The following is a 16,999-nucleotide window of genomic DNA, read 5'->3' as shown; positions in this document are numbered from 1 at the left end:
AGAGTTGACTATTTGTATTTTTGTGGCAATTGTTACATCATCATATTTTATGACTTTTTCCAGGCTCTTCATAACAAGTCTTCCAGACATTAATCTTAGGCATATTTCATGGATACTAGTTCCTTTATTATTGATTATCGATCCCATGAGACAAAAACTGTCAACTATTTCAATCTTCTCTCCATCCACTACAAATGTGTTAAAACTTCCAGTTGTCATGATCTTTGCTTTCTTGACATTCAAATATAGGCCCATCTTTCTGCTCTCTTCCTTAACTTTTAATAATAAGCCCTTCAAATCTTCACTTTCTGCTAGTAGGATTGTATCATCAGCATAATGAAGATTATTTGTATTCCTTCTTCCAATCTTTACTCCCCATTTTTTCATAAATTACATTACCTAAAAACATTCCAGAAGAATATATTTCTTGAAGCATGGCAAGGATAATTCATTCTACCAGATACATCTTCAGGGAAGAAAAAAAGTTATATTTTGGTTTATTGTTTCTCGATGTTTAAGAATCAGAAAGAGGGAAGGCCACTTTCTCAGAATGTTGTTTCAGTGTTTTCCCCAATGCTATCAAATAAGTGGAGTGTACAGTGCAGGAGTTAATTCTTTAACATGAAGTCATTTTTCTGCAGTGAGTAATTCTTCTCTGCCAATTTTCTGGCTGGAGATTCTGTCCCCAAATGTATTTCTTTCCAGTGAGGATAAGGTAAAGAACACAGTTTTTTAAATTGGGAGAAATTAAATGGAAATCTAATTTCACTTCTCTGCTTGGCCCCTTCCACTTGGGTTTCCACCCCCATTTCTGTACAGGAACTGCCTTTTCAAAGGTCACCAATGACCTCCTACTTGCCAAGTCCTATGCCTTCTATTCCATCCTAATTTTCCTCACCCTCTCAGGTACCTTCAATACTGTGGACCACCCCCGTCTCCTGGAAACATTATCTCACCTTTGCTTCAGTGACACTGTCCTCTCCCTGTTCTCCTCCTATCTCTCTGACTGGCTCTTCCCAGTCTCTTGTAAAGGCTCTTCCACCACCTCTCACCCTCTAACTGTGGGTGTGCTTTAGGACTTAGTTCTGAGTCCCTTTCTGTTGTACCATTTCCATGGAGAATTCATTCACTCCCTTGGCTTCCACTACCATCTCTAGGAGTATGATTCCCAAATCTACATCTCCAGCCCTGACCTCTCTGCTTTTCTGCAATCAGGACATCTCTATTTGGATGTTTCCCCAACTCCTCAAAATGAACATGTCCAAATCAGAACTCATCTTCCAAATTAAACCCTGTTCTCCCAGTAATGTTCCCATCACTGTAGACAGCACCCCCCCTCTTCCCTGTCTCACGCGCCCATAATCTTGGCATTATCTTCCACTCATCCTTACCATTGAAACCACATATTTGGTCTGTCACCAGAACCTGTCAATTCTACCTTCACAACATATCTATAATCCAGTCTTGCTGATATCATGCATTTATATTCTGTCTTGACCATTAAATCAGCCTCCTCTCTAACCTCCCTGCCTCCTGTCTCTCTCCTCTCAAGTTCATTCTTCACTCTGCTGCCTGGATTATCTTTCTTAAAAAAAAATATTCAATATGTCTCTCTCCACTCCCCGCATCAAACAGAAAATCCTTACCATCAGCTTCAAGGCAATCAGTCAGCTCTCTCCCTGTTATCTAACCTCACCAATCTATTATTACAATGCAAAACACACAATTCACTGCTCTGTCTCCTCTTCTAGACTTTAAGCTTACTGTGGACAGGGAATGTGCCTGTCATACTTTCATATATGCTTTTATATTTTAAACTCTGCCGAATGTTTAGTGCAGTGCTCTGCCCACAGTAGGCACTCAGTGAATGTGACTGATTGATTGATAATGCCAACCTACTCTCTGAACCTCATTCTCTTCTTAACTCACTTCTTGCCTTTTTCTTTGAACTTCCTCTCCCTTCATGTCTGAGAGGTTACCATTTTCCCACTTTCAAAGCTGTCCTGAGATAGCATCTCCTTGAAGAGGCCTTTCCTAAATGCTTATTTCCCCTCCCCGCCTTCCCATCTGCATTGCCTATGTGCACTCAGATCTAAATTCCTTAAACACTAGGTTTTTCACCCCATTCTCAGTAGATATCTTTGCACTATTGTCATTTCCCCTATCTGGGTTCATTTTAATCATGGTCTCTTCTTCTGGACTTCTTGTGGGCAGGGATAATATCTATTATAATATTTATAATAATATAATACTCTACTATCTTATAGTTCCCCAAGTGCTTAGTGCAATGTTTTGCACACAGTAAGAGCTCATAATAATCAATGATTGATTATTTCATGAAAAATGCTGTTACTGAGAGTAGTCTTACAAATGATTCAAATTTGCAAGAAGTTTACAGAACGTCACACTGTATACACAATAATTTCATAGGCTGCTCTTTTTAAAATGCTTCATTGCAGATCCAGCTCATAACACTTGCACAGATCCTGGAACCCCACATTTTGGAATACAGAACAGCTCCAGAGGTTATGAGGCAAGTACAATTTGATTCCATAACTTATAAGTATAATGCTGTCAACAGCTTAATGTCTAGGTTTGTGCAATCTTTTTCTTTTTTTTTTTTAACTTCACACAAGCTATGGAAATCAAGCATTACTCTACCTCCAACTCACCTTTAAAAAAGCATGTGAACAGCAACTATGTCTGGAGGGGAAATTTCATGACAGGGCTATTTGACTTGAGCTCTGCTATTGACCTATTCGGTGCCCTTGGGCAAATTTCTTATCCTTTCAAACCTTTCTGATGTAAAAAATTACCTTTTTCTTGTTCAGAAGTGTGCTGTTCAGCTCAAGTGAGAAACCATGTGAAAGTGCTTAAAATAATTAGGAAGAAAATCACTTTAGAAATTCAAATTATCATCAATATTCAATATATGTGTATTCTTCATGAATACTGCTTACAAATACCAAATATTTTACCCATATACTTCCTGGGAAAGCCAGGCATCAGGAGATTCTGCTATCTCCTATAGATGATTAGTTGACTTATCTGAAAGGGAAGCAAACTTTGCTTCTTTGGGAGCCTCATAATTTATGTATTGAACCCCTTTCTTTTAAGCTTTGTGATACTAACCCTGATGTCCTCTGGATTTTCAGGTGTCTCTCCTTGCACTCTGACCTGCCTTCTCATATTTCCCTCCATTCTAAATCCTGTCCTGTATCTTTAATTTCCTCCTCCATACCTTCAGCAAAATATGCCCCATTGCCATTCCAGCCTCACTGCAGCTGCAAACTCAAGGGGAAAAGTTGTATTAAGGGGAGAGCAGTCAGCAGGGAAGAGCCTAACACCATCTCTGAGCCTCCCCACATCCAGCCAATTCTTCTAAGTTTGCACATCTGTTCTGCCTCCTTCTGAGCCCAGTTTCGGCTTCTAAATTTTGGGGGCAGTTACTAAGCACACGACTGTACTGAGGTAATGGAAATGGCTCTGCATCAGGGACATGTACACAGACATGTAAATCTATCTTTGTGACTCTTGGTTTGTTTTGTTTGTATGTCTGTGTACATACAAAGAAAACAAACCAAGACTCACAAAGATAGATTTATAATAGAGAGAGGTGTATGGGATTGAGGACGACAAAGTGCAGGAGAAGGCAAAGGAAACTTCTCAGGAGTAAGAAGGGCAGGGCCTCAAGGGATGGAGCAGAGATGCTTCTCTGGCAAATGTGCTTAGATGAAGATTCAGGCTTCAGTCACTTCAAGAAATGATTCTGCCTCACTGATTATGCAACTGCCAGTCTTATGCTTTGACATTAAGATAGGATGCTTCTTTTTCATACTTTTCATTTTAGCTGGTAGCCTCCTCTCAAAGTGGATAAGGAAAAAGAGGAAGGGAAGGGTTATCAGGATTACTTTGTAAAACCTAATGCAAAAAAAAAGAACCCCAAATCCTGTGGACCTATATTTTAATTCCTCATACTTCATGTAGGGGGTCAGAGCAAGTGCAAGACTTAGTCTTTTTAATTGTATATTAAAGTTAATGAGCAGGAAAATGTCTAACTATGAGGAAGAACACTCACTAAATGCTTGTTCACGGAATCTTCGTATGGGACAGTAGAAGAATGATTCATTTATTCATTCATTCAATTGTATTTATTGAGCACTTACTATGTGCAAAACAATGTCCTCCCTTCACCTTCTCTCAGCTAAGCCCCCTTTCCCCCTCTTTCCCTCTGCTCCTCCCCCCCTCCCCTTCCCCTCCCCTCAGCTCTGTACTCATCTGCTCAACTATATATATTTTTATTACCCTATTTATTTTGTTAATGAGATGTACATCCCCTTGATTCTATTGCTATTATTTTTGTCTCTCTCCCCCGATTAGACTGTAAGCCCATCAATGGGCAGGGATTATCTCTATCTGTTGCCGAATTGTACATTCCAAGCGCTTAGTACAGTGCTCTGCACATAGTAAGTGCTCAATAACTACGAATGAATGAATGAATGAATGAATGAATGTACTGCCAGATAGACACAATTCCTACCCAACAACGGACTCACGGTCTAGAAGGGGGAGACAGACAACAAAACAAAACAAAACAGACAGGCATCAGTAGCATCAAAATAGATAAATAGAATTATAGATATATGCACATCATAAATAAAATAAATAGAATAATAAATATGAACAAATATAAACAAATGCTGTGGAAAAGGGAAGGGGGTAGGGCAGAGGCAGAGTATCAGGGTGATGGGGAGAGGAGGAGCAGAGGAAAAGGGAGGGGGCTCAGTCTGGGAAAGCCTGTTGGAGGAAATGAGCCTTCGGTAGGGCTTTGAAGGGGAGAAGTGTGATTGTGTGGAGAATGTGAGGAGGGAGGGCATTCAAGGCCATAGGTAGGACATGGACCAGGGGTTGACATTGGGACAGGCAAGAATGATGCACAATGAGAAGGTTAGCAGCACCAGAGGAGCGGAGTGTTTAGCACTGGAGAAGGAGAGAAGCGTGATGATGTAGGAGGGGACAAGGTGATGGAGAGCTTTAAAGCCAATAGTGAGGAGATTTTGCTTCATGCAAAGGTTGATAGGCAAACACTGGAGATTTTTGAGAAGGAGGGTGACATGTCCAGAGTGTTTCTGTAGAAAGTGTGAAGTATAGACTGAAGTGGGAAGAGACAAGAGGATGGGAGATCGGAAAGGAGCTGATGCAGTAGTCCAGTCAGGATATGCTGAGAGATTGTACCAACAAGGTAGTAGTTTGGATGGAGAGGAAAGGGCGGATCTTAGCGATATTGTGAAGGTGAGACCGGCAGGTTTTGGTGATGGATTGGATGTGTGGGGTGAACGAGAGAGCAGAGTGAGGGGTGACACCAAGGTTGTGGGCTTGTGAGATGGGAAGGATGGTAGTGCCAATCACAGTGACGGGGAAGTCAGGGAGAGGACAGGGTTTGGGAGGGAAGATAAGGAGCTCGATCTTAGACCTGTTGAGTTTTAGGTGGTGGGCAGTCATCCAGGTGATGTCCTGAAGGCAGGAGGAGATATGAGCCTAGAGGGAGGGAGAGAGAATAGGGAGGGAGATGTAGATTTGGGTCTCATCTACGTAGAGATGATAGTTGAATCCGTGGGAGCAAATGAGTTCACCAAGTGAGTGAGTATAGATGGAGAACATAAGGGGACCAAGAACTGGTCCTTGAGGATCAGTTAGGGGATTGAGGAACCCCTACAGTTAGGAGATGGTAGGGGGAGGAGGAGCCCGTGCATAATCACAGGAAAAAAACTGAGAGAAAATCTTAAATCATCACTCAACTCTATGTTTATCCTGAATTAAAGGTCTTATGAGTGGCTATTGATGCTTAGCTGATATGATCCAGTCTTACTTTTTGTATGTGTGGAAATAAATGGGAAAGAGAATGTGGAAGTATTTTGCCCATACACCATTATGCATATCCAGTTCATTTCGTAAAACCCAGTCATGTGGGCACAGCCAATGACATGGAGCCCAAATATCCAATAATGAACTAGTCATCTTTTTTTTCCAAATTTTATTTTGTTTTGGTTTTTCCTCTGAAACTTTTCTTTTCTACACCCCTGCAGGTTGGAAGCACTGTGTTTTTCAGATGCAGAAAAGGTTACCATATTCAGGGCTCTACAACTCGTACATGTCTTGCTAATTTAACTTGGAGTGGCATACAATCCGAATGCATCCGTAAGTTGGGTTACTGTTTTTTTTTCCAATTTCACTCCTAATTTATTTCTAAAGTGTTCCAAATTTCAGTTCCCGAAAAGACAAGGTGACTCTATAATTTTTCTCCAAAGGGAAAGTGGCTATCACAGCCATTCTTATAGTACATTGTCAACTGAAAATAGCAAATGCTAAATGAAATCCATCCCTAAAGATTATGAGACAAAGAGATCTATTTTACTGCAGTGAAAATGAAGGTAGATGACAAAGGTGATGCCAGTCAGTTGGAAAATTTGCAAAGACCATTAAATTATAAGAAATGGCATGTTAAGCCAAACCACTGGTCCCACTGGTAGTGAGATGAGTATATGATTATCTGAATCATGTCCATGGTAGCTTTATGAGGAATAAAAATGAATCTTGCTCTCGATCAAGCACTCCATAGTATGTATTTTGTGCAGACCACCGTACTACGTGCTTGGGAGAGTACGGAAACAACTGAGATTTCAAACCTGTGCCTTGTCCACAATAAGCTTACAGTCTAGAGGTGGATAGAGGTGTTAATATGAATCAATAATTTATAATGTATAATTTATAGACCTGCAGAAAAGTGCAGTGGGGTTGAGGGTGGGCCAAATAGCAAATGCCCCAAATTTATTCTTTGTAAGACAAACATAATTTGAGAAAACCAGGGCCCTCTCACTGACCTATGATTAAATACGATTGAATGAATGACCTGCAAAAAATAATGAATAGTATTAATAGGTCTCCTAAGTCTAGGGCAACCAGAAGAGAAGCAGCATGGCTTAGTGGGAAGAGCACAGGCTTGGGAGTTAGATGTTGCGGTTCTAATCCTGGCTCTGACACATCAGCTGCATGACTTTGGACAAGTCACTTCTCTGTGCCTCATTTACCTCATCTGTAAAGCAGAGATTAAGACTGAGCCCCTTGTGGGACAATCTGATTACCTTGCAGCTAACCCAGCACTTAGAACAGTGCTTGGCTCATAGTAAGCATTTAACAAATGTCATTATTATTATTATTATCATAAGGCATAAAAGGAGTAAAGAGAATGTGCCCGTGTTTCAGCAGGGGCCTCGTTCTCTAAGAGTCCAGGTAACCATTGTTGAAATTGTTGCCAGACAAAATGATAGTCAGCATTCTATGTTCAATCAGTATTACCCTTGGAAAGAATTCACAAACAAAATTCAAATGGAGATTCACCTACTGGGATCTAAAATGAAATATGTGTGGAAAATTGACAGATTACACTATCCCCTCACTTTTGTGTTTAAGGTCAGAATTCCCGAAGCCCATGTTCACTTTCATTCTAACCTTGAAGCCTGAAAAAGGAATGGTGCCATCAATCTGAGAAAGTTTTATATACCTGGGCTATTTCACCACAGGTATTGGATAGTATAGATGCTTTTCACAGACTGAAATCAGGGAAGGGCCTATTCCTAGCAGGTCCAAAACACAGCAACAGAGAACAGATAGGTGTATATGGAGTCTGAACACTCCATATTAAAGTGTTAGGTCTAACTCAGAAGTAGGCATGAGGGCAAACTCCTTCCCCAAAAGTCCAGTGGTCTCTGGGAAATGAAGACAATTAGCTCATTTTCTTCCTAGGAAATGTAGTTCCCTCATTCTTTCCTTTTTGCAATTCCTTTGCCTGCTTCCTCTTCTGCCTCCTCTAAGGATTTTAAAACTGCAACATTCCTAACAAAGACTGACCAATTCAGTCATATAGAATGGTGTAACAGGTCCAAAATGCAATGGAAGTGATAGGAGAATAAGTTAAATATGCCATAGAATCATAGAATAAGTTTAAAATGTCCATAGGAGTACCATCTTTACTTCATCCATGGATTCCCTAAGAGCTGTTTTGCCAGATGATTAATAAATAAGGACTCTTGCCAATCTCTGTGGCTATAGGGACACTTTTTGTCATCTCTCCCATTCACTAAAGGTTCTTTCTGAGTGATAACACAACCTGAATATCCTTTTCCCAACTAGACTGAATGATTAAACAGCTGGTAGGTCTCCAGTGCTTTGTTATTACCTGCTAAAGTAATGCTTTTGACTATAATAATCAAACATACTTCACTGTACGTGGCAAAGGAGTAGGACATTTGGAATTTTGTGATATCTGAAGTGATGAGACTAGCAGGAGGAAATGGGCACTAAGCCTTCTGGAGCATAATATGTTTTTTCTTCTGAAAATAATTTCATTCAAAATTTGCATAATTTGCTGAAATGTAGAAAACAAGATCTCATTATTAAAGATGGTGTGCTGACCCTTTGTTAGCTTTTCTTGTGGTAAAGTAACAATTACTCATAAGCTACCTTTTAAAATATTCGTTAATGCATATGTTAAATTGTTATTATCATGGGTTGTAGCTTATTGTTTGGGAACTGTATGAATACTTGCAAAACTCCACATATTTAGTGCAAAATCTTTAACATTCAAAGTTTTTCAAGGGAAAGGAATCGAGAAGAAGTGTGGCTCAGTGGAAAGAGCACGGGCTTTGAAGTCAGAGGTCATGGGTTCGAATCCCTGCTCTGCCACTTGTCAGCTGTGTGACTTTGGGCAAGTCACTTAACTTCTCTGTGCCTCAGTTACCTCATCTGTAAAATGGGGATTAACTGTGAGCCAACCTGACTCCCCTGTGTCTACCCCAGTGCTTAGAACAGTGCTCGGCACATAGTATGTGCTTAACAAATACCAAAAATTATTATTATTATTATTAGGAGCAATCAATTATTACACTGAAATAAAAGTCTAATTTTTTTTTTCCTAATCATCTTAACAAACAATTTTTTTCAGCTCATGCATGCCGACAGCCAGAGACCCCAGCCCATGCAGATGTGAGAGCAATAGATCTTCCTACCTTTGGTTACACTTTAGTGTACACCTGTCACCCAGGATTTTTCCTTGCCGGTGGATCCGAGCATCGGACGTGTAAAGCAGATATGAAATGGACGGGAAAATCACCAGTTTGTAAAAGTAAGTTATGGATCAAGGCTAAAACACATTCACGTGTGAAAAAAAAAAGAATATATACCCAGTCAATAGTGCTATATTTAGGTCATGTTTAAAAGAATAAAATGCTAAGAAATCATAGGAATTCTCTATCTTTGAGTCACTGGAGAGGGAACAAATATAACAAAGCGAAAGCTTGAGTTCAAAATCTATTATCCATTTTTTCTCTATCAATCGATCATATTTTAGTGTTTACCTTGTTCAGAACCCAATGCTAAGGACTAGGGAAAATACAATATAATGGAGTTGGTAGACATGCTCAATGGCCACAAGGAGCTTATGTCAAGAAGGGGAGACAGAGGGAGAGACAGACTTTAAAATAAATTATGGTTATGTCAATAAGTGTTTTGGAGCTGAGAGTGCAGTGAATAAGTACTAATCCAAAGTACAAGGGCTTCTGAGAAGGGAGAAGGAGTAGGGGTAATTAGGGCTTAGTTGGAGAAAACCTCTTGGAGAAGATGTGATTTTAATAAGGCCTTGAAGGTGGGGGAATGATAGTCTGTCGGATATGAAGCAGGAGGGAGGTCCAGTCGAGAGGCAGGACGTGGGTTAGAGATTTGCGGTGAGATAATTCAATTCAGTTGGCATTAGAAAGGCAAAAGTGAGCATGCTGTATTGTAATAGATCAGTGAGGAAAGATAGATGGGGGCGAGGTGATTGAATGCTTTAAAACCAATGGTAAGGAGTTTCTGCTGAGCTGGATGGGCAACCACTGGAGGTTCTTGAGGAGTGAGGAAATTTGCACTGAACCTTTTTTTAGAAGAGCGATCCATACAGTAGAGTAAAGGATGAACTGGAGTGGGTTAAGATAGAAGGTAGGGGCATCAGCAAGGAGGCTGATGCAGTAGACATGTTTTTTCTTCATTTCTCTCTCCCTGGGTTACTTCTAGTTACTTCAATATGTAAGGTTATCTTGTTTGTTAAATTATATCATTTATCAAAGAGAAAAAATATCTTGGGATAACCATTAAGTGTTCAGGGACAGTGTCCTTTAAAAAAAAAAATGAACCAAAAACTATTTCAGAAGCTTTGAAGAAACACACTTGAAAGCCTAGATATGTAGGTAATGTTTTGTTCTCGAAGGTTGGAGTATGTGTTTGTGCCTAGATGTTGCAACAGAAGTATTTGTAGATAATGAATAACTTGTACTTGTTTTTTTGTTTGTTTGTTTTAAAAATATTAACATTAAAACTCAGGCGAGGCTTGGAGACAGTTAACTATTTAGTTTTCTTTCCGAGTTTTAAGTTATAAAAGTTTTTTTCAGTATAAACAATGTAAGCAAAGTCTGTAGACTAAAAATAAATAAGCGATTTCTTGGTGAAACACTCAGTACCCATTTTTAATTCCAAGATTGCTAAGGTAAAACAATATAGATTGAAGTGGGTGGTGAATATTTTCAAGTTGCACACTTTTCAATAAAGCTGAAGAAATGGGCTACTTTCTTTTGTTTCTGTTCTTATTCCCTCCCAAATATAGGATACTAAAATTTCATTCACTTTAAGAGTTTGATGTAAAATATAAAATATTGTTAATAATACTGTGTACTCTAAATGGTTTTCAAAGGGAAAAAGCAAATGAACATTATGACATCAATTTAGAATACTACTCATTTTTGGTGACTTCCCTGATACTATGCTATTTAATGTTGCCCTCTGGTTATGCATATTTTGGTTTGTATCAGAATATGTTAGGATGTAGGTCACCCTCACTACAAGGCTCTCTATTGTATCACAGTATCAAAAGGAAAAGTTCAACCTTTTAGATATGATTATTTTGATCTATAAAATCAAGCATTTTCCTAAGATGGACAGACTCAGGGGCTATATGACCATATGGCTGTTTAATGAGAAGCAGTGTGGCTCAATGGAAAGAGCATGGGTCTGGGAATCAGAGGACCTGAGTTCTAACCTCAACTCTACCATTTACCTGCCTGGTGACCTTGGGCAAGTCATTTAGCTCTTCCCTGCTTCAGTTTGCTCATCTGTGAAATGGGGATTCCATTCCTGTTCTCTTAGACAGTGAGCTCCATATGGGAAAGAGACTGTGTCCAACCCAGTTACCTTATAATACTCGAGTGCTAACTCCAGTGCTTAGACATAGAAAGAGCTTCACAAGTACCACGATTATTAATATATGATTCATTATGGACTCTACGTATACTGTAAATGGAGACATACCAGAGAAAGGACAATTGCTTCAACTGAACAATATTTCTTCATTATTCAAAAATAAATATGTTCATAAAAATGATAATTTGTCTTTTTACTTGTAGGTAAAGGAGTGAGAGAAGTTAATGAAACAGTAACTAAAACTCCAGGTTTGTATACCAGAACAGTTTTAGTTTAAATAAATCGAAGTGATTTTCTCTCTAATACACCATGTGCAGCAAATCTATTTAACCTTCCAGTTTGTGATTCCATTACTCTTCATCAAAATCTAGATGTGCTCCTAATTCCAGACAGCAGATATCACTCTGAAGTTTTTCTTAGAATGGCATAATATTTGTGTACACTAATTTCCTTCAAAACAAGCCCCTCTAGAATTTTACCCACTGATGTTTTCCATTCAAGAAATATTTGTAGTTTGTTGGGGACAAAGGTGGAGATCATTTATTTAATATTATACAAGTGTTATAATAGAGAGCCTTTTAAGGATGGTTGAGTTTCAGTGTTCTATAAGAGGAAGAAGTTTAAGAGATTCAGGCTGATTCTAAAGTGGGAAAATAGGGAACTGGGAAGCTAGAGAAAGCCATGTAAACAGCTCCTAATCCCAATTTTTTCACATTTCATATTTTGGAAGAATGCTTATAGCTACCAAGGTGCATTTTTGCTGTGCAGAAGTCCAGCTTGGTTTTCTTCACTGTGAGTTTTCACTAGAAGAATTTTGATGTGGACAATTTATGTTATCTACAAAAATGATAGAAAACAACACTTCATTAACATATTTGTCACATTTCGAGAGTTCTTTTCTTTCAGAAATTTTAACTTTGGATTGACCTGAAAATCAGGTTGATTCAATTTCTATCAGGAATGCAAATCTGTAGTGCTTCAGATGTCTTCGTGGGTTGTATAAAGTGATAGTAAAATACTTTCTTACCTTTTGTGTTGTTATTCAAAGACTTTTCAAAGTAATTTCTATAATAAAATTCTACCTAGTCAGAAATATGGAAAATGACATCTTTTGACTAGGCACAGCAGACTGCACTGGACAGAAACAAGGTCAGCTTTTCTATTGAACTCATCCAAGTCTTTCTATCAAGAGCAAGCCAACACATCTATCATCTCCTGAATTCAGGTTCAACCGAGTGGCTGTGTTCAATTGATCTTTTAACCGCAAGAGAATCCCTGAAAGTGACAGCGATTAGCGACGGATTAAATGCAGTGTTATTTAAAGGCCCTTTTTTCTGATTTTGTAAAGACAGCCTGATTGTTACCCATAAAACTTAGGCAGCTTGTCAGAGCCCTCAATAAATTCATGCTACCTAGCTAGGTTTGCATTAATTGACTCTATTTTAGAATGTGCCTTATTAGCAAATGAACGCCAAAGGCCAAATTTCATTCTATTATCATGTCTCAATACATCCATTAGATGGCTTTATTAGATTGCATTATTCATTATGGTTGTTTGCATTATTGAGAGCATGAATTTCTGTTATGAATATCTTCAAATATGAAATGCCATTCCCTAAGGTAAGTAGTAGACACTGTACAAATGTTAAAGCCAGGGCTCAAAGTTTCCCAGGTCCCAGTTTAAGATTAGACCCTATCACATTCTGTATCTATATTAAGTTTTATTTCCATGCATTGGTTTGACAATCAGGATGTGGGATTAAGCTTCATAAAGCCTTAAGTGATATATTTCACCTGACAGATTCTCAGTACTCCCTGAATCAATTTCATTTGCATTATTCCAAAGTAAATGAGAATTCACAGTAGAGTGGATATGCCACACCAACCTATGTGTTTTTGGGGAAATTGTGTATTGCATTTTGGGGTGAATATTTGAAAACCCAATCACTCAGGCTATGCCATATAAATTAGAGGGAGTAAATGACGGAAGTGGTAAAGTGTTGTTATACTTTGCAGCCATTTGGAAAAGCAACATGGCCTAGTGGAAAGAGCACAAACCCTGGTGGGAGTCAGAGGACCTTGGCGTTAATTTCAGCTCTTCTACATGACTGCTGTGTGATCTTGGGCAATCCATGTAACTTCTCTGTGCCTCAGGGTCCTCATCTGTAAATCCTACACCCTCTTACTTAAACTGTGAGCCCCATATGGGCCAGTAATTTGGTCTAACCTGAATATCTCGTATCTACCCCAGCACTTAGTAGAGTGCTTGTCAGATTTTATCATTATTATTATCATCCTCATTATCATCTTTGATTAAGTATAGGGCAATTAAATACAGTATTTGAAATAGATTGAAATAAATATTACCAACTTCCATTCAAAATATTCAATATTTCAGCTATTATCACTATAACATGAGATACTTTTTTGTTTGTAATTTCAAATATTTCAGTATTAATTGTGAGGTTGACTTGTAAATGTATTGAAGATTTCTGTAACATTTTCCATGCTACTGGTTGAGGACGCTAGCTGTTTCATTTCTTGATCAGTCCCCAAATATATGAGATCATATTCTCAGATGAATTTTCACCATCTCCAAAATGGGAATCCTAAAAGTCATGTCTTTCTGAAACTCTAACTATGAAGTGTTACTTGAAAATATCTGCAAAGATGGCTTAACTTTTTTTATATAGTAAATTGTGCCATAAAATCGAGTGATATTATGGAGACTGATTTACTTAGAGGATATTGCATGAAATCTGTGTGTGTCCTGGCATAATAGCTTGTAAATTATAACCAGAAGATAAGTAGGCATTTAGTCTCTGTGTATAGGTATACAAGATAGAATGGAACACTGAGCAGGTATTAGAACATTTGGACTAACAGACAAACTAAATGTTTTAGACATTTTTATTTTCCCCTTGGAAAACTTTCTCCATTTCCCCACAAAGCAGTTGTTAAATTACCATAAAAATCCTTTATGAATATAAGAAAGAATTAAGCCTTTCCAAAGCTTGCTAAAGTAAAATTTGAGGCAGGTATCATCAGTACCATCATATTTTATTTGCGTTATTGGAATATCTTAAGTACATGCTGAAAAATGTACATGTTTTGGAAATCTCATGCAATGACAGTGTGGATTCCTCATCAATCTTGTAAAAAGTATGTGATTTTCGCATCCATATGGCTAGAGAGTAAGGAAATACATGAAAATGGGAAATATAGCTAAGTGATTTGTCTTGTAATAAGAGATGATTCATTTTCCATGATTCTCCTGCTTTTCCGGGGTCATTGTCATTGCCTGGGAATAAGAGTTTGGATGAATTCATTTGTCATGAGTAGGGTATTCTGTGAGCTGGAGACTATTCAGTTGTTTTTGGTTTTTTTTTTATTAATCACAAGTGAATGCAAACTGTATTATTCATATGAAACTTGAAATTTATTTATGAATCTAACAACCATCTACCACACTAGCAATTCAAGATGCCCAGCTACTGACTATTAATAGGATCAACTCTGTAACAAAATTAATACAAATAATAATAATCATCGTGATACTTGTTAAGTGCCAGAAACCATACTAAGCATTGGGAGAGACACAAGATAACCAGTTTGGGCAGTCCCTGTCCCACACTAGGCGCATCACCTAAATAGGAAGGCGAAGAGGTGGTACCTAATCCCCATTTTACAGATGAGGAAACTGAGGGTCAAAAAAGTTAAGTGACTTGTCCAGGGACACACAGCAGGAGGTTGGCAGAGCTGGGATTAGAACCAGGTCTTCTGATTCCCACACTGGTGTTCTTTCCACTAGGCCACACTGCTTCTCTGGACAAAATAATGAAGGGAGGCTTCCTGTTTACTTCTTTACATCAGTATTTGATTTGCGCTCTCCAGTAAGACTAAATTTGTTTTTGTTTTACTGAAAACATCTCTGAAATTTGAATGGCAAATATAAGAATTCTTCTAATTCAGATTAGACGTCTAGAATTCTATCCTAAATCATAAACATAGGCTAGATGTATGTGGTTGGGGCAAGAAAAAAACAGTAGTTAATGATATTTGTCATAACGATCATCGATCAAGGCCCCTATCCTAGGGAGAATGTAAAGGAAATACTTCTCATGATGGTTTGTGTATGACTCTCTTTTGTTCTTTTTTGTTTCTGCATCTTATTCCTCAGTCCCATCAGATGTCTTTTTCATCAATTCTGTGTGGAAGGGATTTTACGAATATCAAGGGAAAAAGCAACCCGCAACTCTAACTGTTGACTGGTTCAATGCAACAAGCAGCAAAGTGAATGCCACCTTTCTTGAAACTTCCAGCGCGGAACTTAAACTTTCAGGTAGGTTCTCAGTTAAGACACTGGACATGGTCCAATCTCTAGAAACCAATACCTCTTGAAGAGATGGGCTACTTTCCTGGCCTGGAAGCAGGACTGTGTAGTTGGTGCTGTCCTGTGCTATTTACTCAGTGTGGCTGCATTTGGAGGTATTCTGAGAGATGAAAATTTGCAAATCGGAGTCAGCATAGGCTTCTGATCAACTGGAAAACTCGTCCGACTCAACAGACTTCAAGGATTTTCACATAGCTTTGAAATGGTGATTAAGGAACTGCTCTTTGCAGATGTCTATGCCCAGAGGCCTATAATAATAATAATTGTGGTATTTGTTGAGCGCTTTCTATGTTACAGACACTGTACTAAGCACTGGGGTGGATACAAGCAAATCACGTTAGACACAGTCCCTGCCCCACCTGGGGCTCATATTCTTAATCCCCATTTTACAGATAAGGGAACTGAGGCACAGAGAATGAAGTAACTTGCCCAAGGTCACCCAGCAGACAAGTGGCAGAGCTGGGATATAAAAGATAACATGCAAACAGTTATGGTTCATTTTGAAAATTCAACTCAAAGCTTTAGACTGATACTAAAGAAGAAGAAAAGAGAGTTGTGTACCCACACAAACCCAAGAAATGCTATTGGCAATCAAGAATTTTCATCAGCGTCTGGCAATACATTTCATTACTTTACCATCATGTTAGTCCAGTGGAACGAGCCCTGTATGTGGGAATCTGGAGAGCTGGGATTTAGTCTTTTTTTTTTTTATTATTCTATGTAACTGGCTAACAAGGGTAAAAACCGCACATGAACTCTGCAATGGGCCACACCCTTGCCCATGTACGTGCTTGTCTTACCCTCTGCCTTCAAGATGGAAGGGGAGAGAGAGTGCAAGCGTGGCTCTACAAATCCCTAGCACTACAATCCCATTCGCCTCTCAGGGTTGCACCTGGAGAGTTTCCAGTCCTCTACCAGTCTTGACTGTGGGAGGGAAAGTCAAGCAGAGGCCTGTCCATTCCATCCCTAGCTTGGGCAGTGGCTAGCGAGTGGAAGGCCATCTGCTACAAGTCACAACTCACCTGTGCTGGCCAGCAGCTGCATGAAAGAGAGTCGAGGGTGGAGACTCAAGTGTGCTGCACAGAAGGAGGCGATGGAAAACCACTTCCATATTTTCACCAAGAAAACCCTCTGGATCCACTACTGGAACAATTGCAGATGGAGTTGGGGTGTTTTGGGAGAGATGTGTCCATGGTGTCGCTATGGGTCAGGGACAACTGGACAGCATAAAACAAGATAATCTGATTGCACAGTTTGCTGTGCCTGAAGTCTCAGGAATTATGCTCATCCATTGTCCTTCATCAATTCATCAATCAGTCA

General features: G+C 39.0%; 1 protein-coding gene and 1 non-coding gene across 2 annotated transcripts in view; both read left to right on the top strand.

Moving 5' to 3' along the window:
• The window catches only part of CSMD1 (CUB and Sushi multiple domains 1), a 1,410,881-nt gene that overhangs the window by 1,375,612 nt on the left and 18,270 nt on the right, over nucleotides 1–16,999 (top strand). Inside the window, exons 63-67 of the mRNA XM_029051790.2 lie at nucleotides 2,460–2,533; nucleotides 6,087–6,198; nucleotides 9,002–9,181; nucleotides 11,490–11,534; nucleotides 15,467–15,628. Of these exons, the coding sequence (XP_028907623.1) occupies nucleotides 2,460–2,533; nucleotides 6,087–6,198; nucleotides 9,002–9,181; nucleotides 11,490–11,534; nucleotides 15,467–15,628 (573 nt within the window). The remainder of the gene's footprint in view (nucleotides 1–2,459; nucleotides 2,534–6,086; nucleotides 6,199–9,001; nucleotides 9,182–11,489; nucleotides 11,535–15,466; nucleotides 15,629–16,999) is intronic.
• LOC114807138 lies at nucleotides 16,554–16,691 on the top strand. The gene has a single exon (XR_003755191.1). It is a non-coding gene; the product is annotated as a small nucleolar RNA SNORA7 (small nucleolar RNA).

This window comes from Ornithorhynchus anatinus, chromosome X1 (genome assembly GCF_004115215.2).
Source record: "Ornithorhynchus anatinus isolate Pmale09 chromosome X1, mOrnAna1.pri.v4, whole genome shotgun sequence".
NCBI lineage: Eukaryota > Metazoa > Chordata > Mammalia > Monotremata > Ornithorhynchidae > Ornithorhynchus > Ornithorhynchus anatinus.
The sequence above is the reverse complement of the archived record's forward strand: the minus strand, read 5'-3'. Positions and strand labels throughout refer to the sequence as shown.